The following is a 21,290-nucleotide window of genomic DNA, read 5'->3' on the forward strand; positions in this document are numbered from 1 at the left end:
GTGAATAAACAATCTCCCCTTCCCAAAGCAAATCCCAACAGTGCCTCACATTTCATGGAAATGATCAGCAGCTCCGCTATCCAAACATTCACGCCTTATGAGTAATATTTATGATGGGAGTCTTTTACGTTGGGTTTTTCCCCCAAGAAGAAAAGGAGGAATAATTAAAAGAAATAAAACCAATGAGAAATTTCCACATTATTACTATTATTTTCACAAGGTTTTCACAGGAAAGTAAAAGCTTTCGCAAGTAATAAAAGTCCTTGTTAAATGTCTTTCTTTCTTTTGGAAGTGGGGTAAATTATGAAGCAGATTGACTTTAAAAAATAAATAGGACTATAAATACATAAAAGTCATTGCCTTCCACCAGTAATTTAATATGAGCATCCTACTTTTAAATAAGGAAAACTTTAGTTCACTCGCAGAAAGAATAAAGCAGATGTGAGCTTTTTCCGTCAGCTTAAGTGCTGCCTTGGTAAGGTGAGTTGTCCGACAACATTAAACAAACATTTTAGTCAGGCATCGCACAGGAAAATAAACAGTAGCAGAGGAAACATGAAAATATTAAAGGCTGTTATTCTTTGGCCCCTTTTCCTGCAAAGCAGGTGATAAAATATTACTGTGTTTCCACAGGTAAGGAAACACTCTCTTAAACACTTTGCAGAAATACATATTACGATCATCACTTAAAATGTCAGAAGTGGATAGGGCTCAGCTGTGACAGCACACAGGAGCCTGCAGAGAAACTCTGCAGGATCAGAAGATTTAGCACGCTGGGTCGGACTGGTGGGCTGCCTACAGCAGCCTTCTGACCCTGGGCAGAAGCAAATTCAAATACAGGCAAAAAGCATCTTGTAAGAGAGCGCTGTAGAGTTACCTGATTTCAGGAAATGATGTGGATACCACTTAGAAACTAGTGAGAAGGAGGAAGGTTGTCTGCTCTATCGTTTTGACCTCTCTATGAACCATTGAGTATCAAAGAATGCATATAGAAAGATGAGAGGATACCTGCTGAGCTTCATCTTTGTTGCCTACCTGTGATATGCTATACTGTTATGTCCAGATATAAGCTTATTTACTTTATGTAGTTATAATTTACTCATCATGCTGGTAATTTCTGTGCTGAAATTTTGTCTAGCTATAAATCAACTCTGAAATTCTATACATATTTAGTTATAAAAATAATAAAAAATACCTTTGGAATGATTTCTTCATTAGAGCCAGAAGTTATTTAAAACTTACTTACATCAGAAGAAAAAATAAATCAATTCTTTTAATCAATCCTTTAAATTGTGTACTGAAAAAATTAACTTGAAAATTTACTCATCTGCACAGTTGTCCAGTGGCAGGGGGAAGGAAAGCTTTTTTCATGACTGCTATGAAAAACATAGGTGTCAGTTTGCAAGATAATACTTCAAATCCTCTGTGGTTTCAGTTTCCGACTCTACTTTAAAATGCAGTGCACGAACATCAGCCTGTCTAGCTGATGTGGTTTGTGCAAGTTTCTCATGACTAAGATATCTATATACATTTATAAGGTTAAATTAATGGTTAAGCAGATTAGGTAACTAAAATGTTGCCTTGGGATGTACATTTATGTACAGTTCTGCTAGTGATCAGTTATGGGATGCTGGGCAATAACTCATGGCTTGACTTGAGCAATGCTCACTGATGCTCACTGTCTTGAATGTCAGGTTCTTCTTAAAATGTGTTTGAAATGAGATGACCTAGATAGACTTATGGAAAGTAATCAGATAAATTTGACTAATATTGCACAAATTGTTGGTAATCAAAAAAAAACACAGATCCCTAAATCAAGATGAAAAAGCAGAATATGCAATGGCTCCTTGGCCTTACATGCCTGAATGGAGAGCCATACAGTTCCATACAACTCCAACCAAAAGAGCACTGCGTTTCATGATGGATTTAGAGGTGCTCATCGTATCTTCTACTGCTTTTAGGAGTTAAATTTTCATTTCAGTGTAAGAAAAGAACACCGTTTTTTGCAAAACAGAAATAAAAGTAAATTAAACTGTAGCTATAAAACTTCAGCTATAAAAATAAGCTATTATACAGCTTTCTAAAGTACTGATTAGAAGCTGGGTGGGCAAAGTGCTCTGATTTCATCATTTCATGTGAATTCACTTATTAAATACTGATCTAATACTTTAAACAGTCATTTTTAGCTCCAAAAAATATCAGTTGCATAGTTGGAGCGGTTCATGTGTGTCATGAAAATAACACCACACAGTGTCCTTACCTGAACATTTTAGTTAGATGGGTTTTTCTACAGCAGTTTAGCCTCACAATAGAATTCTCCAAAAATTTCCTGTTTTAGTTGTCAGGAAGCGGGGCTGAATAAGTGAAATGAGTTTTCAAATAAGGTAGGAAGCAAATGACAAGACTATCGCTAGAAACCAGCAGTTATAAATTGTAACGCAGTCAGAGCGTGGGGATATCTGCCTTTCCTTCCAGCAGCAAGGGTACAATTCTGATCCCATTGATTGTTGATCTCAGCTGCAAAATGAACAGCCAGTAGATGCAGAGAGGGATTTATCTCCTCTAAGTTTAGGTGCCTAGCAGAGATAGGGTCCCTTTGCAGTCTGTAAAGAAAAGTCATCTGTAGGGTGCGATTCACCTGACCTGCTTTAGATGCCAACTATTTGGACAGCATGATGTTTACACATGGGCAGATGAAGACTACGCTTAGTGTCATATTTAACATCTCCTTGTTTAAGAAGAGAGAATTAGAATAGAAGCAGATCTCAGGACATGAGAACTCCCAAGGTGGGAATAATTCAAATGTAGAATAAAATTTGCCAGTTGGCTCCCTGGAGATGAAATTTTATAATAACTCAGTTAATGTAAAGCTTATATTCCATTTCCATAGTGGTCTGCAACAACTAGAAGACTACATTTCACTGGCTTTTTATACAAATTCATTTCACAGATGCTCTTTTTGCCAGTTCTGAAGATTTTATCCTATGAGAAAACTTTCTCCTCTACGGCATTCCAAGCATGTAATTTTGCTACCCTGTACAGCCAACAGAGAGTGGTGATCTAGGTTTCCATAGCTGGGAATCTAACCATCCTGCACAGGATTGTGGACTATATACAGTTTCCTAACTCAGGCATCAGAGTAGATTGCCTAACACTGCCTTAGCACTTTGTTCTCTGTAAAGTGGATGAAATATAAACACTACACATGAAATCTGAATGTCTGCACACTTGGAACATGTTACGGTTTGAATCTAAATTCTGCTGTTCAATCTTAATTCCTTGTCTTCTTACAACATCTCTTGGACTCATAAAATAAAACGAAAATCTTTCTGTCTCCAGCTTTCACTTGTGTGATAGTCTAAACACCTCTGAAATCCTCATTTCAGGTTTTTAAGTTCCCTCCTCCCCAACCTGCCTGAATTCAACAAAGGAGTTCTTCTCCTCCCTCCCTCCCTCCCTCCCTCCCTCCCTCCCTCCCTCCCTCCCTCCCTCCCTCCCTCCCAGATTTTTGTAGTCCCCTGCTCTGTGAATAGGTTAAATAAACAGGGAGATTCCTCAAGGGAAGTCACAGGTTCAAGATCACAAAGGACGACCCCCTTTGGGCCAGTTGGAGGTTTTTCTTGCTATTATGCTTATCTGTATCTTCCCTGTCATCCAGATGTTAACCTCTGACCCCTGAGCCCGCCTCCCGAAAAAGCCTTGCAGTGTTTACCTATTATGTAATGTCTGTGCTTTTGTGGAAATTCTACAGAAACAAATGGAGGAAGTTTGCCAGTCAAACTGGTGGACAATAAATCCTGTCCTATGTAGATAGAATGGTTTACTGTCACTGTAAGTCTGCTACTGGCATCTGTCACCAAAGAAATGTTTACAAATTTCAACAGGCTAGAGTGCCAAAGTGTTCCAGTACTGAAGAGTTACACAAGATTTGTAGAATAACCATCGCTGTCCTAGATAGGGGTATCCTTGTTTTGCCAGGCTGAATAAACAGCATGATATTTCAGATAACTCATGGTCGCTCAGGTCCAATTTTTCTGTCTATTCATCCCATACATTCATGAATACAAGTATCTCAATGCCAGTTTGTTAGCTGTAATACTTTTTCTGCCCCAGAATACCCTTGCTAGAAGTTTAAAATCCAGGTAGGCAACCTGCCTTTAGACCCCTTTGCTTAATTCTAGCAACTTTATTTTTATTTTTAAGCTATGTCTTCCTATCCTTCCCTACAATCAATTTTCTTTATAGTCCTTGCTGTCTCTCCTCCTCCTATTATTTCCCCTTCAGGATAAGACTTCATACCACGTTACCTTTCTGGACAATGTCATCACAACAGCTTCTGCTGTTTGACTGGGGCTTCTCCATGCCATCAGTTGCAAGGTTGGGACAATGGAAAGATGAGTTTGGATAAGAAGCAGGAGCAAACTTAATTTGAAACAGTTGGATAGACAGGTAATATAATTCTTCCTTCACAACACCCTAACCCCTCTGACTGAGTCCTTCAGCTAGGGGCCCTGATCCTGTTGCCACTGAAGGGAGCTTTTCACTCTTGATTTCAATGGGAGCAGCACTAAGTCTTACAGTTCCGCTATAATTAAGTTTTCAAATCTCATTTCCTTTCAGAGGAGAAAAAACATTGTTGTGACTAAGCTTTGGATGTGGTAACAAATCCCTGGCAGGTTGATTTGTTTTAACGGACGTATTAGTTTTAAGGAAACTTTTACCATCTTTTCTGCTCTTAATCACAGCTTTTATTACAATTACAGTAATGCAACAGATGTACATGCCAAAGGCAATATGTGTATTTTTAATGAGTTGACATGCAACCTTCCTGGAGAGGAGAAACAACTTCATTTGCTCAACATTTCTCAACCATATCTAGCAGTTTATTAGGGGACAAGGAGTCGATCGGAAGAATATTTACCACAAATTCAGGGACTTCACTCACTTGCAGATGAGCAGTTCTGTAGGACAGTCTCAGTTGTCATGCTAAGCTCAGCAATTCTTGCTGAAGGGTTACATTTTCTATTGTCCACAAAGAATACAAGAGAAGGCTAACAGGCAATATCCGGAAAGCCCTACAATTATTAATCCACGCATGTGGTCCTGAGTCACTGGGCTGTAAAATATCATCAGTTTCCGAAGATGGAACCGAAGGGGAATTCTGCTAAGAGAGATGATATCACAAGCCCAAAGGAATGAGTTGCATCAATAACGCCTATTTGTGCAAGTTTTACAAGACATTGGCTCACAAAGACTTTCATTCTGGTATAATGAATTCAGTCAATAAATTGAGCATAGACAAAGATCACATCCTATGAGTACAAGTCCCTTTAGCCTGACTTTTGCTGCTATTTTCCTTGCAGCTTGGACACAGATCAGACATGGGTGCAACCAGAAAATTACAGCCGGCAGACACCCCAGGACAGATGCACTAGGGGACTGAGCAGCTTGACAAGTCAGGCTCCAACAGCAGCACTCAAAATCCGCTCTTTTAAATTATTCCTGGCAGTGCTGTGGTCTTGGCCAAACAGCACTCACAAACAATGTCTGGCCACGCTTTTTTTGGGGGTTAACACAGGCCAAGGACCATTTCCAATACAACTCTGGATGCGGCTACCTGTTTTGAGAGGTAGAAGTTTATCTGTGTGGACCAGAGAAGGACTCCTGGCTTGTAGAGACATGACCCCACAGACCTTCACATACCTTTCTCTGAGAATAAATTAGCAGAGGAAGAAGCCTGAAGTCCTAATGTACATATGACTGCATGCAAGTTTTCTCCTTGGGCATCATAAAATTACCATAAATTAACAGGAACACAATCAGCAGACCATATGACTCCTATCAGAAGTTTACATTATTGACTAGGAGCCTGGTTTTGTCAGGTACAGGGTACTACAATGCAGCAACTACTATTCTGTCACATTTGTGCAACATAAACAACACTGTCTGGGGTTTGACAGTAAAAACCCTCGCTGCCCATCCTGCTTTCAGTCTCTGCACAGTCCTACAAGAGAGTCTGGTACAGAGCAACACACTCACAGATATGGGCTGAGGTTAAAGGGACTCGCTGCAAGTACAGAATCACTCTGGCACATCTGTTTGGTCGATTAGGAGGTAAAATTAACTGATAGAAGACAGAACACAACTGGAAATCTAGGAATGTGTTTTTACTACTATTAATGCAATCTAAACTTCCTTCTTGCTATTATTACTGTGTTAGCATGTCAATTCTAGTCCAAATTGTTTTCAACTGCTAACTTACCAAAATACCTGGAGTATAGCACAATCCATGTTCTGGTTTTCATTCTAAACTTAATGTAATTTATCTGAAATTATTCCCTTTCTTAAAGCTGTTCCTGTTGCTAGAATGTGCAAAATATGCTTACAGTGTGCCATATCACTGCAAGAACGTTAATCTTCTGTCTTTGCCCAAAAAGCACTGACATTCTTCTTTGCACAAAGTAACTTCTCTGTGGTTTTGCAGGCTGAAGACCCTTTCCTAAGTTTATCAATATTCCAATTCACATTACAAAATCCACTGAGACAGTTAAATCGTAGCTTAAAAAAACAGATGTGAAGAACCCTTTGTTAAACTGATTATTGATTTATTTTCACTACCCAATATGAAAGAAAAGCAAAAGGTAAGAAGGGATAAATAACATAAATTAGATTGTAAAGCAGTGGTTTAATCACACAAAATACTGTTATTAATATAGGTTAGTTTTCTTAACAAATATATATTCTTTAGGAAAGTATTTTATTTGTTATTTTCCCCCTTAAGATTTTTTTTTTTTTTTGATTGAATCATTTATGATTTTCTTGTTTTTGCGGTCTTAATTGGAGGAAAGATTAGACCTGTCCTTAAAAATTGATTCACGCTTTAGTATGGAGCATTTGTGTACAACATCAACATTTACACAACTCAAACAATACAAAAGTTGGTGCAATAAAAAAAAAATGCACTCACCAATGCAATCCACGCTGAAGAGATTTACTGAGGTTGTTATAGAGGACTCGTCACAGGTTTTCATCCCTCGCAGAGCAAAGCGCACCAGGGAAGCTTTGACCCCCTCCGGCAAGAAGGAGAGCAGGTAGACGGGCATGTACAGGATGTACCGCAGCTTGCACAGCAGGGGTGTCATTAGCTTGCCTTGCGGGGACTGAGCCATGCGCTCTATGGTGGGAAACAGCAGCACAGAGCGCAGGACCTGTGGGGCCAAGAGAAAACCACTGTCAGCAGCGTCCCGCAGCACCACAGCACGACCTAGGAGGCAAAGTGGCAAACGGGGCCTGCTTGGGTCTGCCAGGTGCAGACACGTAGGCAGGCTTCGTGGCGTGCCCAGATGATTATTATTTTTTTAAAATGAGGCAAACAAGAAGCTGGTTATGACATGCTGGGTTCTACCGGTCAGAATGGGATGTGTTTAGCTGGGAAATAAGGTGCTGGGCAGGAGAGCCCAGCGGGCTGGCCCAGCAGGAGCTGGCCCCACAAGAGGGCAGCACACCGGAGCAGAGCGATATGGCAGCAAAGCACCTGGCTCTTTTAACTGCTTTCTCCGAGTAAAACAAACACATTTAAAAGTTTCCGCTGCTAAGACAGTATCTTTACAGTCTGAGAGCACACAGGTTTTCCGATTTGCAGATCCACACAGGTATGCCTGGTCAGGGCAAAAGAATAAGCACGCAGCCCCCTCACTAAGGTGCATACAGTGGTACACACGACTGCTTTCTGCATACCAAATTGAAATAGATGTATTTTAAAACCAATACATTATCTTATTTGATGATAACAGAATATACTGCAGCCTTAAAACAGAACGAAATTAATTAAAAAAACATACCCACACTAAGAAAAAGCAAATTGATACTCCTACTCTCCGGTATATTTCTATGTTAATATCAAATATTATTAAAGAATACCTGCCACTTTTCCCTGGAAGTATAAACATACTAGAAGAATTCATATAGGAAAATGCCTTGAAGACACACAACTTCTGTACCTTGCAGAATTATCAAGAATGCAAAACATGAGAGATTCTAGATATTACATTTGCAGATAATTAGGCATAAATCGCCGTGCTTTGTTGGAGACTCAGCATGAACAGAAAAAGATGCAGTTATACATGTCTGCTTACTGCATATATAATTTGACATAATACATAAATTAAATTAGCATTAAAAAAAATATTTTCAAATATTTGTCTTTACTCTCGAATCAGAGTCAGCTCCTGCATGCCATTGCACCTGTGTGCAGCGCCATGCCCTCAGCAGCTCTCTGGGCAGAAGGCAAGGCATGCCGTGATGGGATGCTCATGAAATCTGGGCATTGTAACACAGCAAACGGGAGTAATTCAGGAAATAGCAGTAACTTGCCGTGCTGCACTTTCTACAGTACTTTAAAAGCAGACTTTGAAAGTGTTATTTATATCGAATACAGAACTATTTTAAGAAATCCTTCTACTTTCCAGCTGATACTACTTTGGTTTTAGACAAAGAAAAATACATTCTCGGGGAAATCAGTCCTGGGCCTCTTTTTATTAAAGGCAACCAGCAGCTGAAGTATAGGAATGCAAGACTTGTACTAAATTATATGGTAGTTTCGTGATATTTCAGCTAGGAGCTGAACTCAAACTCTTGTGATCTAAAGCAGATTTGACCTGCGTTCCCAGGCACACATTAATCCTTTGACATTACAGTTTATAGATACAGGATTAGTTGCTTGGAGTGCTGTACTAACCACTGGGGGAAGTTGCTAAACCTTGGAGGCAAAAGAAAGACAAACCAAGAAAGCTGTTACAAAGCCCTCACATTCCTGCATTTTTAATGGCATACAAATTTAAAAGATGGTGGTAATGTAGAGGGTAATTTTATTTAATTTCTTTCTTTAATCTTTGGCAGACAATAACAAAGAAATTCAAAATTTGTATTTTTCAAACACTTATCAGCTATTTCTTAGTTTACAGCTAGATTCCTGAGCCAGGATTTTGAAATGTGCATTTGCCTGCTGAATTGCTTAAAGATGTAGTTCAATTTCTTTGCAATACCACTGTGGATACAACAGACTTAACATATTTTATTATAATGACACAGATGTTTGTAAAAGCCATATGTAATAAGTGAATTAGAATTATACAGGTAAAATGAAGGAAAATAAAAAGATTCAAACACTCAACATCAGTTAAAATCATTTTTGTCTTGTCAAATGTGAGGATCTCATCTAGTTGCAATTTACACCAGCTGAAATCACATAGATGGCACACAATTATATTCACATTACAACTTCCAGAATTACTATATAACTGGTCATTCTGTAGATGGAGAGCATTATCTATTACAAAGCACCAGGTATTCACAGCTATGAATGCCACACTGTACATCATTAAGTAATGTGTAAAGGCAAATGACCCCTTTGTTTATGGAAATTCTTCTCACATGTAATTATAGAAATTTCTTGTGATAGCAATAAATCAAAATACAAAAAGTGTTACAGATAACTAGGGTGAGAAATCCAAATCTCCTGGTTCAAATTACCCCTGATTCAAAGGCTAGGGATATTTATTGGTTAAACACTTGGGAAGGCAGAGAGCTGGCTAACCAGAAGCACTACTTACAGAGACTTGAATGGATCTGGGGACTTCTACAAGTCACCCAGTGAACCTACTGAAGGCAAACATGCCCCATTCCCATGATGATTTGCTGAGAACTGTATGTAGATTGTATCACTTACCCATTTTGTGCTTTGGTCAAACTGCTAAAAACAGTGCATATATTCCTACATTATACTGAAATTATCACTGCTGATTGTTTTTACAATAGACAATATTTGTAAATTTTTTTATTTTTTTTTTTTAACTTGCTTACCAGTTATTTACTTAAAATGATACTAAAGTGCAAGATTTCAGCCCCCAGGATAATGCCTACATTCACAGTTAAAGTTCAGGGCATAAGGTGTGTTTTTTCTTTTGTCTTGTCAGCAGGCAGCTTCTTCAATTTCCATTATCTACTTTTAACCCTTTACATTACATAGACCTTAAGACCTCAGCAGTTCAAGGGATGGTAATACGATGCAGCATCTCACAAATTTTTGTGGTTTAGATCTTGTTAACAACAAAAAAATGTAACATTACCCACTATTCTATTCCTTTTTGTCACTGTTTATATACTTTGGTGTCTAGAGCTATCAATTTTCAGGTACGTATGGTCTGCACAGCAAGTTCTACATGACAGAGAGATGAGAAAGCACTTACTTCAAAGGAAAAGTGAATCCTCGAAAGAATGATGTTGACCAAGGAGCTTTGGTTAAGCAGGATCTCTAAATGAGTATGATTTGCTTCATGTCATCACTGCTTCATGCAAATATTGAAGAACAAAACACAGGCTTCCTCCAAACTACCTATGTTAAGAACTTACGCACATTCCTGTACTTCTTGGCTTTCTATCCAGATTTTAATCTATTTAAAACAAGATGGTGGTATAAAAGCTAAGAGCAGTCACAGAAAGAGGACATCCAATTTACTAACTCTGAAGGGAGCTCAGGCACTAGTCTGAATTCTAACATCCAGCATTTGCACTTATAAATCAGAAAAAAAATCCTACCTGTAAAGACATTCACTTTCTAGATGTGAGCATGTCAAGCATGAGACAGGACATCCACGTTCACACAACTGCTATGACACTCAGTGGCCACTTTTTCCAAAGGAAACTGGAGCTGAAACTTGAGTCAGGACATCCACAAGCCCAGGACTCTGCCCAGAACAGGCTATACAGCAACAACTGAATCTACTCAAGTTTTTAGTGCATAATGGTTATTTCAACAGTTTGGGATTTGCAAAAAGAGTTGGAAATCTTTTGTTTTGATTACAATGAGAACAGAGAACAAAACATTAAACAATTAGATTTACAACAAATTGCTGTTTATCACTGCACAATTTATTAGTCTTGACCACACAAACAAAGGATATTTGTAAAATGTTTAAACAGTTTCTATATAAAGACACTGAAAGTATGAAGATCAGATCCAGCCAAAAAAACAGACTAATATTTTTCATTAATGCCTTCAACTGAAAGAGCTGAAATACATTTGGCAGCTATGATTTCAAGTTTCAGTGGGTAATGCTACTTGTTTTAGGGATTGGTCAATGACAATATTGAGGATGTAACACCTCACAAACAAATGGGTGCAATTTACAATCAGTATTCGAAAGAGTGACATGGTTTTCAGACCTGTTAACTCCTGTGAAGTCAATGAGAGGAGCTCAACACTTCAGAAATCAAGTAGTTTTGATTATGCATGGCTACAAACTCAGGCACCTGAGATTAAGTAGACATTTAAAATGAGCCAGGAGAGAGCTGTGCCACTTTGTTGCTTGCTCGTAATATATAATGCCATTTTACTAAGAGAAAAAAAATGGGGGAGAAGAGCAGGCAGGAAGTGAAAAGCCTGATATGAACGTCAGAAAGGAGTATGAGTCATTTTAAAGATCTTGTGTTTTTTATTTTTTGGTTTAGAAGAGACTCCAAGTAGGTGAATCCATTAACTGCAGCCAGGCTTTGCTGGTCACATACCTTGGCTCTCAATGGACAGGTTGTCCCTGCCCATGACACCTCTTGAGCATGTTCAGATTTCTCTACTGCAGCTGTAAAATAACAAAAGTCTGACTCACTGAAGAAAATATTTCTCCTACACTACCAGAAACTAAAACTTCTTCAAAACTAACCTGCTGGTTCACTCTGCTTTAGTGGCACAATTGATGGTCACTGAAGGCTCGCTCTGACTTTTGAGTGGAGAAGGTTTTGGAAAGCATTTGCTCCTGCTGAATAATCTGTTCTTTCCTCACTGGGGGTGTAGGAACGGTTAATACAATAACCACCAACAAAAAGAACTCAAGGTTTGGATTCCACGCCCGTTACGCAACTCGCAGCCCACAGCAACTCCAGAGATGAAATCAGCTGGCAGAAGCAGGAAGCAATCTATTATTTTTTATAAGCGAGCCATCGCGCTGACCCATGGTAAGTACCAAAAGCTCTGCAGCCACACACCCCTGACCCGTATCGATAGCACCAGGATGTGGAAAGGAGGCTTGATTTCATATCACAGAGCTGGGAAGAAAATAAGTGAGGAAGTTTTACTTTAAAATCCTTTGGAAAAAAAAAAAAAACAAAAACGAAGAAAAGTAAAAGCCGTTTCTCTGTCAAAAGTAACACTTCTTTTGATATATCTGGTTCATCCCATGTATTAGTTTATTATTCCTCTGTTGTGTTGGCAAAAGAAAAGCTATTATCTGTCAGGTGAAACCTAGTAAATTTTTCAAAGCTAACATAATGATGCACTTAATGATAATCTACAGTCTACCCTTGACACAGAGTGCCACATTAATCACAATTTCTTTTACTCAGTATGCAGAAACCTGTAGGCAAAACAACTCGGGTCAGGGAAGCGTACCCTGCTTTATTAACACAGCTGTGCTGAGAAGATTTCCAAGAAAACGCGCCGGACAAAACAGCCGGCATTTGCTTACACTTTCCTTGCACAAAACAGGACTTTCTAGGCTTGCCATCTCACTTTGCTCAGTCCCTTTTCTAAACACACTCCTCTATTCAGTTTTTCCTTTGCACACACTGTAAAAAAGAAATTATATTTTAAAATCTGAAAGAATTTCTCCTTCAACTGCTCATTTTGAGATGCCATTTTGTTTCTTGCATGAGCACGCTGTCTGTCACAGCTCGATATACACAAAACCAAATCATTTCAAGACAGAAAAAGAACGAAAGAATGTACAGAAGTTACAAAAAAACTATTTCACTCCTGGTGTGAAGCAATCCCATATGATGTGCACTTTCTTCTATTTTACCTTCTAGATGTCCTGTGATCCCAAATGAATGTTTGGGGATTTTAAACATGCCGCAGAACAAACATCTCAAACACAGTTGAAAAACAATACTACCCCTGGAAATTTTGAAGTGCTTTATAAGAATTAAGTCACCCAGAGACGTCTTACCATACTTTTTTTAAAGATGAATAAACTGAAATTCAAAGTTAGATGGCTCCACATACAAATTTATACTGTTAAGGCAGGAAGATTACAGAAAACTCTATAGCAATTCATAAACACCTTCTCCACTCTACTTTAGTAAAGGGTATTCAGGCTTTCATAATCTGAGAACAGATTGTTTCAACACTCTTGATCACAAGCCCTTCTGTTAGAGTTTTCACAGATTTACTCAGGATACGGCTGAGGACTGAGTTCTTCACGTGCACCAACAGAAGCAGGGCTCTGAATGCACCAGGAGAGTGCACAGACACACTAAGGCTGTATTGTTTCCAGCACTGAAAACACTGTGTGAATTTACTGATGTCGCTTACCATGGCGAGGTATAAAGACTGAAGTTTAGAATTTACTTCTGTAAAAGCTGCAGATACACAACAATTCCCTTGGAAGTATTGGATGTTTCAAACTTATTAAACCACTTCATACTATATGTACCGTATCTATAAAGTATGCCAAGACAAAAAATGCACGTTAGCACCATCATCAGAGCATGATGATTGCGACAGCACTGTGAAACTACACTGCTACCCTGTGTTCTAGGCTACCTCTGCCATTGAAGCAGATTAGCTATGTAATAACTTGCACTTTCAAATACAGATAAAGTTGTATAATGCTTTCCCATTGCTTTTTAGTCAAGCAAAGTCTGCATTTGCATCAAGTGACCTTGATGTTGGACTGCTTAGAAATCAGAAACATACTCTGCATATGCTTGATGCTTGCAAAAATGGTCTTCAAATTACAGATGCAGTAGAAGAAGAAAAGCTAGAAGAATTTCATAATGGCTGCCACTACCTTTCTTTTGTAGCTAGATTTCAGTTTCCAGTGAATGTCAAACTTTCTCAGAATGCCAAACTGGCTTTCTGAGATCCAAACTGGTTATCTGTTTCAAGATAGTTAATGCAGTTTTTCTGAGCAGAAGTACAGAAAAAAAAAAAAAAGCAAACAAATGCAAAAAAAAAAAAATAGGAAGAAGCAATACAATAACGAGGTTTTGTAAAGCTAAATTTGGTGTTTTAATTGCTCAGCTCATGGAACAAACTCAAAACTACTGCTATCTTTAAATATGCCCAGGAAAAACAATTCAGAACATGAACAAGTAGGAAAAAAGTTGGCAAGTAATACAGCTGAAGGGACACATGAGGAATCGTGAAGAGCTGATGATTTGCAATATGATACAGTGAGGAAAGCAAGAGAGAGAGAAGCTTAGCAGGTTAATGTTACATATAGTGAGGAAGAACATCACAAATGCCCGAGGAAGCTCTGTCTCCTTGGGAGACAAATAAGATTGTATTCTGTGCTCTACATCCTAAAAAGAAAGGTTTCAACCGAAAGCCAGCCACGAATAAAGCCTAAAATCAATGAAGAACTTTGATGATAATTTTTTCTAAAGGAAGTTATGTTTATGTAGAGAAATATGAATAACTTGGCAAAATGGGAGCAAAGAGGGAATGGAGTGGTGGGACGTAACTACTGATTTTTAAGGGCTATAAATGTGAAGGATAAGAAAATATTTTGTGTGGGACCAGTGACACAAGTAGATGTGATGGAAAGAAATAAAAATTCAAATGCGCCATGTTCTGAATTCACCTGACAACAGACTGTGCAGCCCACAGAGCAAACACATCAGGAAATGCATTTATGGTAAACAATTACTTTTGACTTTCTACTTTACCTTTTCCAGAGGAAAAAAAAAAAAAAAAGAAACAAAAATGTTATTTGTAAAGTTTTTAACCCTTCTCTGAAAAATTAAGAATGAAACACGAAGTTGAGAACAATAGTCAAAAAAATTTCACTTTAATTAAAAGAATTCTGTTAATGAAATGAACTGTTTTAAACATTCCAGCACAAGATGATCGCTAAACCCAGTCCACAGCCACTCTGCATTTCCTTGTTGTCTTACCATAACCCTCTAACAACCAATGACAACCAATGACAAATTTATGATGCTTTAGAAAAATACCCAACCCTTCAAAACGCACAATACAGCACAGGATGAGCACAGGATGAGAATATGGCAGCCTCACAGTACTATGACTGGCATGGGCCCCCTTTTCTGATATGGAAGTCATTAAATTAAAATATTCAGAAAATCCCAGGAATTTTTTTTTTTCTTTTTTAGCCACCAGAAAATGCTGCCAAAGAAAATCACAGAGATTAGTGCTGATGGAGAATTCCTTTCCTCCCATAATTTAGGTTCCTCATTATCCTTGTAGGCTTTCCCTCTACTTATTTCAGTCTGAATTCCTTTTTCTTGAACATGGTTGGCTAGAAATTACACGGCACAGTAGTATGAATGCTTTTCTGTCCTATAAGCTGTATTATGCCAAGCTAAAATGCGGGTGAGTTCTCTCCACGGTGACATGTCATTCATCTTCATAAAATCACTGATGGAAATCCTTACCCCTCTACTGTGCACTTTGTTACTCCACTGAGAAAAGCAGACTTTTCTTACACCCCACCTGTGCAAATATGACTCACAAGACGTATAAGAAACGGCAAATACACAGAATATGAAGATACCATTTTTAAGTCTCTCTCCCAAACACCCAAACTTTTAATTCTTACAATATGTGTCTGAGATGAGGCTGCCTCCTCAAAGTGCTGTGCTGACACGGCTGTCTTCACAGCCTTCTCCCTCTTGTTCCTTGGCAAGGTTGTCACTCAAAGGTCAAACTAGAGCCCCGTCAGCAAGAGCTGAGGCTGGGGAGAAGTAGTAGCCAAGCCCCAATCAACGTCTCCTCTAGAGATCTGAAAAGCAAAGCAACTTGAAATTCATAACATACTTTAACAAAACAATATTGCTTTCATATTGTGTTGCATCACACCCTCGGCTCAGGTTGGCTGTGTGACAAGGGCTGTTTCCTGTTGGAGGGCTGTTTTCTGTTTATCTTAGTCTGATGTCAGGGATGTCTCTGCCTCTTGGCATCTGATGTACTCTCCTTTGTTCATACTTGACCTCATGTTTTTATAGATAAAATTACTTTTGGTGTAGTCTTAACAGATTGACGTAGGGTTTGAATTCAATTCATATTCTGGTTTTGAGCAAAACGGGCAAAATGAGAATTATCAGTGTGTGATAGAGAGAGAGAACACCCTTGTTTCTTTGGGACCACAGGTACAACCCTTGTAGACCCCTTCTCACGTCTGTAAAACTTCGTGACTATATGGACCTTAAGGGAGCTGGTCAACCTGTGTCAGACACATCTCCAACGCTCTGAAATACAACAGAGATTTTAGAGATTTGGGGAATTTTGTTCTGAGAGCCTATTATTACAACAGGCTGGATTCAGTGTAACAGAAATTCAAACAACCATACAATTTTTACCTCAGTCTATTTCTGTTTGGACATACACATAAAGTATTAACTATATGGATTCTTCAGGAAACAGTATACATACATATATACATACATATATGTGTTGTTTACAAATACTTCAAGAGCATTAACATCCTTCAAGATAAAAAGTAATGAAAGGTACAGATGATGCTGATATTTGTTTTGTGCACTTGTGCATAATCTTCACAATTTCACAGTATTTTGCTGTGATACTAACTGAGTTAAAGCATAAAGACCTATTAACTATTATTTAAAGGAAAGATTAAACTGTTGTAAGGACAATGCTGTCCTTAGTGATATTAGACACATTCTTTTTTGTAAATTCCCTGTTAAATATATGTGAGCTGAACAACAGTTAATGAAATTTAAGGGTAAACCTCCTTTTTGAGTATGTTGATTCATAATTTCCCAGCCATCAGATTTCTTGTACCATCCCAAGTAGTGCAAGGTAACACAACAGATTACAGCAAACTCGCTTTTCTGTTTCCCCACCCTACAGACTCATTCACAAAGCCAAGTTTTTTCCTTACTTTTTCATGACTTAATCAGAAAAATATTGTTAGAAACAACTTAAGGAGCATGGCTTGCTTTCATATTCTGTCCCTGGTATATTTTTTGCCTGAGGTATGTCACCATTTCTGGGAGAAGTTAGTCTAAGGCATTCTTTTAGCTGTAGCACAAACACCAGCCAAGAATAGCCATGCTATTCCTTACTAATGAAATGCAGGAGCAAAACGAATATACCAATGCACCTTGTGGGCACCTAACCTGTGTTGTACTTTTACAGACTATTCTGGAAAAAGAAGATGGGAATAATTTAAGGTATAAATAGATGCTAAGTCTTAGCTGATGCTGCTCAATGGTAGGAAAACACACAAACTCAACTTTCCAGCTGATGGAAAGTGTCAGAACTCCCCCACGTAAACAAACAGAAGTACAGCCAATTTGTTGGCTGCTGCAGAAATTATCCTCAACTCAGCAGTGCATCTAGTACTGTTTTATTTCTTCTCTATGTAGCAAAAATAGAAGAATTTAGCAGGAAAAGCAATTAGTAGGATGCCTTGAAATAGAAGTCAATCTATCTGCTCCACACCATTTTAAATATTGTTTTCTCTCAGTCTGTTGGTCTATTACTCTTTATATTCAACATATACAGTATTACAATAAAATTTACTATGCCTTCTTTCAACTTCTAAATTTGACCCGTGGTGTTCAAATATATACAGTGCATATGCTTTTCAAATGAATGAAAACTTAGGTTTATTTTTTTTACTATTTGCTTTCAGATTCTACCTGATGATATAAATAGCAAGCAATATTCTCAGCTGTTTGAAATGCTCTACAGCGATCATAAGGCTTTCCATGTCCTGGCACTGTCTCTACTTAACATACACTATTCAATTTTATTTGAACTATGTCTTTAATACCTCAAGCCTCCAGTGCTTCCTGGCAGTTCCACCTGGATGGAAGCAAAATTCAAGGACCAGCATTTTTTTAATGAATTTGTATTTCAAATGCTGTAGTCTTCAGTGCAACGATGAACACAGTGCTGCGTACGATGATCACATCCAAACATATGTAGGCCTGAGTGTCATTTGCAGCAAGGTGAGGTGCGAATAAATTCATGCTTACTTCAAGGCCACTTTCCATTGACTTAGTATAAATTTGATTCTGGGCCCTATATAGTGGAAACCTATGACTGAACTCATTGCACCAGCTATATGAAGAGTCCTTTTAAAATGTGAATTGTGTTCAGGCTTCTATAGTATTAATTTGCATAAAATTATTGGGAGTATACTAAAACCTGTTCTGCAAAGTTTAATAATGGCAGCACTAAAAGGGCATGAAAATAACTCAGGGTATATTTTTCAATGGAAAGCAAGTGAGAGGCATGGAAATCTTGACATTATGTAACTTCAGCTGCTAAGACTAAGAAATTACTTTTGCCATCAGTGTAGCTGTTCACAAGTTTAATAACTGGAGAGTCCTAAAGAGTCCAGTAGCCCAGTGAATGCTTCAGGTCCTATGTGATTCCACCTACTGTAAGGCCATGAGTGTGACTTTGGTCTTGTCAGAACCAGTGGCAAAATTTCCATCAATGTAATAGGCCTTAATTTTGCCTCCTTAAAAATTCTGATTAAAGGATTTATTTTATTAAATACGACTGTTCACAGCCTATATAGGTCTCACCAAAGCCATGATATTCTCAGCCTGAGAGACTAAGATTCTCTCTATCTGTTCTTGTATAGACAGATGAAGACAAAGGCTGCCCTAAAACACTCACCGTGATAGTTACAGAATCTCTTCTTGGACTGAGAAGTAAATTGAGACCACTGACAATTCTCTTTTAAACCAGTAAGTTTTCAGTTGTATCTTGTTTTCTCGGTTGCAGGTTCCCCTCTCAAAAGGCTGTTGGCATCTTCTGTAACACCTGCCTTCCACTGCTGAAACCTTTTTAATGATGGCAGGAGAGGGACTATCCATACTTCATCTTACAAGTGGGTCATGTCACAAGAAAATATGATCTGTTGTTTCACATTACTTGAAATATTTTCCAATAAGAAGTACTTCCAGAATTTTCCCAGCCAAAGTCCAGAATTCTGCTAAACATACAAAAGACAAGAACTCCGAAGTGTTCTCTACAAACACCACAAACCATTTCCCAACAGGTCTGCTCTACACACTGACCTATTTGCAAATTATTAAAAATATTTAATATATCAAATACACGGACTGTTTATTAAATTTTTCAAGTCTCTCAGAGCTCAAATGCAAACGAATACACTGAACTACAAATATTTGGGTAAGTGAAGTCTTTCACAAAAAGTTAAGAAAAAAGAAAAAGAAAAAAGAAGAAAAGGAAAAAGAAAAAAAAAAGAAGAAAAGCAAAGGTAAAAGCAAAAAAGGAAAAGAAGAAGAAGAAGAAAAGAAAAACAAAGAGAAAGAGAAAGAAAGAGAAAGAGAAGAGAAAGAGAAAGAGAAAGAGAAAGAGAAAGAGAAAGAGAAAGAGAAAGAGAAAGAGAAAGAGAAAGAGAAAGAGAAAGAGAAAGAGAAAGAGGAAGAGGAAGAGAAAGAGGAAGAGGAAGAGGAAGAGGAAGAGGAAGAGGAAGAGGAAGAGGAAGAGGAAGAGGAAGAGGAAGAGGAAGAAAAAGAATGAGAAAAAGAAAAAGAATGAGAAAGAGAAAGAGAAAAGGAAAAAGAAAAAGAAAAAGAAAAAGAAAAAGAAAAAGAAAAAGAAAAAGAAAAAGAAAAAGAAAAAGAAAAAGAAAAAGAAAAAGAAAAAGAAAAAGAAAAAGAAAAAGAAAAAGAAAGAGAAAAAGAAAGAGAAAAAGAATGAGAAAAAGAATGAGAAAAAGAAAAAGAAAGACAAAAAGAAAGAGAAAAAGAATGAGAAAAAGAAAGAGAAAAAGAAAGAGAAAAAGAATGAGAAAAATAAAAATAAAAAGAAAAATAAAAAGAAAAAGAACGAGAAAAAGAAAAAGAACAAGAAAAAGAAAAAGCCTTTTTATGGGTTAAGGTAATAATGAGAAAACTGTTCTCCCAAAAAGCTGTATCTTATTGTTGGACAGAAAATAGTTTAATAGAGAAAATATTCATTGACAGAGCAGTATTTTACATTGAGAATTAAGCCCCATCAAAGTGGGCAGTATCATTCCATCTACAAGGGAAGTGCCAAAGGAGACAGCCAAAATTTGCAACGGTGTGATAATACCAGCAGGGATGGATTTGTTGCTATTATGATTAAAGCATATAAACAGAAGAAGATTAGGAGGGGTGAGAGTGAAGAGAGAGGAAGAATAGTTTATTGGTTGGAAGAAGGGCAGGGAGAAGCTTATGTTGGAATGCAGTGTCACAGTTACACACCATAAAGCTTTCAGTTGCTCCCATTACATGAATGTCGGAGTGCAGCTGCCACTTTCCAGGAGAAATTCTTTCCATTTTCATGTTGGAAGTACAGGGTGGGATTATTTTTCAGTGTAGCACTCCCATGAGACCACTGCATTGCATCTGCAGGTACCCTCACAGTACATGGACCAGTAAATGTGATCCTTACAAATATGACCTGGGAAACTTACCACTTATGATGAACCTTAATGTGTGCAATGAAGAGAAGGCTCAACACAAAGAAGGTATTAAGAATCAGATTCTCCTCTGTCTTGAACCAACAGTTTTCAAATCCATCAGTATACCCATACCTACTAATAAATGTCAATGACAGTGCATTTAAGGAAAAGTGGCTGAACAAGGTAAATGAAAAACCAGCCTTAAAACTATAATCTCATTTTGCTGATGAAAAAGGAAGGCCATGACTTTCCAACAGTGCCTCGACATCCTTGGACTTCTATTTTTAATACTCCACTTCCAACAATGAAGGGGTGTACATCACCACTCACTGAAGTCAGGCCTCAGAAGGCATCCTGTCAACTCAAGCCCGTAGCCCTGCTTGGCCAGAAGGATTACTAGAGGGACAAGGAAAACGAAGATAAGATTTAATATTGGCAAGAGTTCAGCCCATTATCATTTTAACCATCTTTAAGTGGCTTACTTAATGACGTACTGGAGAGTAAGAAGAGCAGACCAAGTCCTCATTTGCTAAACCAGTGAAAAACAGAAGTGAGACCAAACTATACTGAGAAGAAACAGAATGGAAAGCCCAACCTTCTGCTTTGTATTTCCATGAATGGAAGAAAAGAAACTAGGTATATATTTGAGGTTCAAGATAGAACTTGCACCCCAATGTCTTGCTAGGGTATCAGGAGAAGAAGAGAGAGGAGGGAGTGTGGAAATCTCCCGGTCAGCTTATTTTTCCATCCTTCCATTGACTTTCCCAAGGGAAATATACAAACTTCCTTTCAGTGCAATGCACTGGGCAAGAATCTGCTAAAAGAGCAAACACCATATCC

General features: G+C 38.0%; 1 protein-coding gene across 2 annotated transcripts in view; it reads right to left on the reverse strand.

Moving 5' to 3' along the window:
- LDAH (lipid droplet associated hydrolase) overlaps positions 1-21,290 on the reverse strand; it is a 117,169-nt gene that overhangs the window by 28,476 nt on the left and 67,403 nt on the right. For both annotated transcript variants that reach the window (XM_084513277.1, XM_084513278.1), the window contains one exon: positions 6,968-7,208. In XM_084513277.1, coding sequence (XP_084369403.1) covers positions 6,968-7,208 — 241 coding nt within the window. The remainder of the gene's footprint in view (positions 1-6,967; positions 7,209-21,290) is intronic.

This window comes from Aythya ferina (genome assembly GCF_964211825.1).
Source record: "Aythya ferina genome assembly, chromosome: 3".
In the NCBI taxonomy this organism is placed as follows: domain Eukaryota; kingdom Metazoa; phylum Chordata; class Aves; order Anseriformes; family Anatidae; genus Aythya; species Aythya ferina.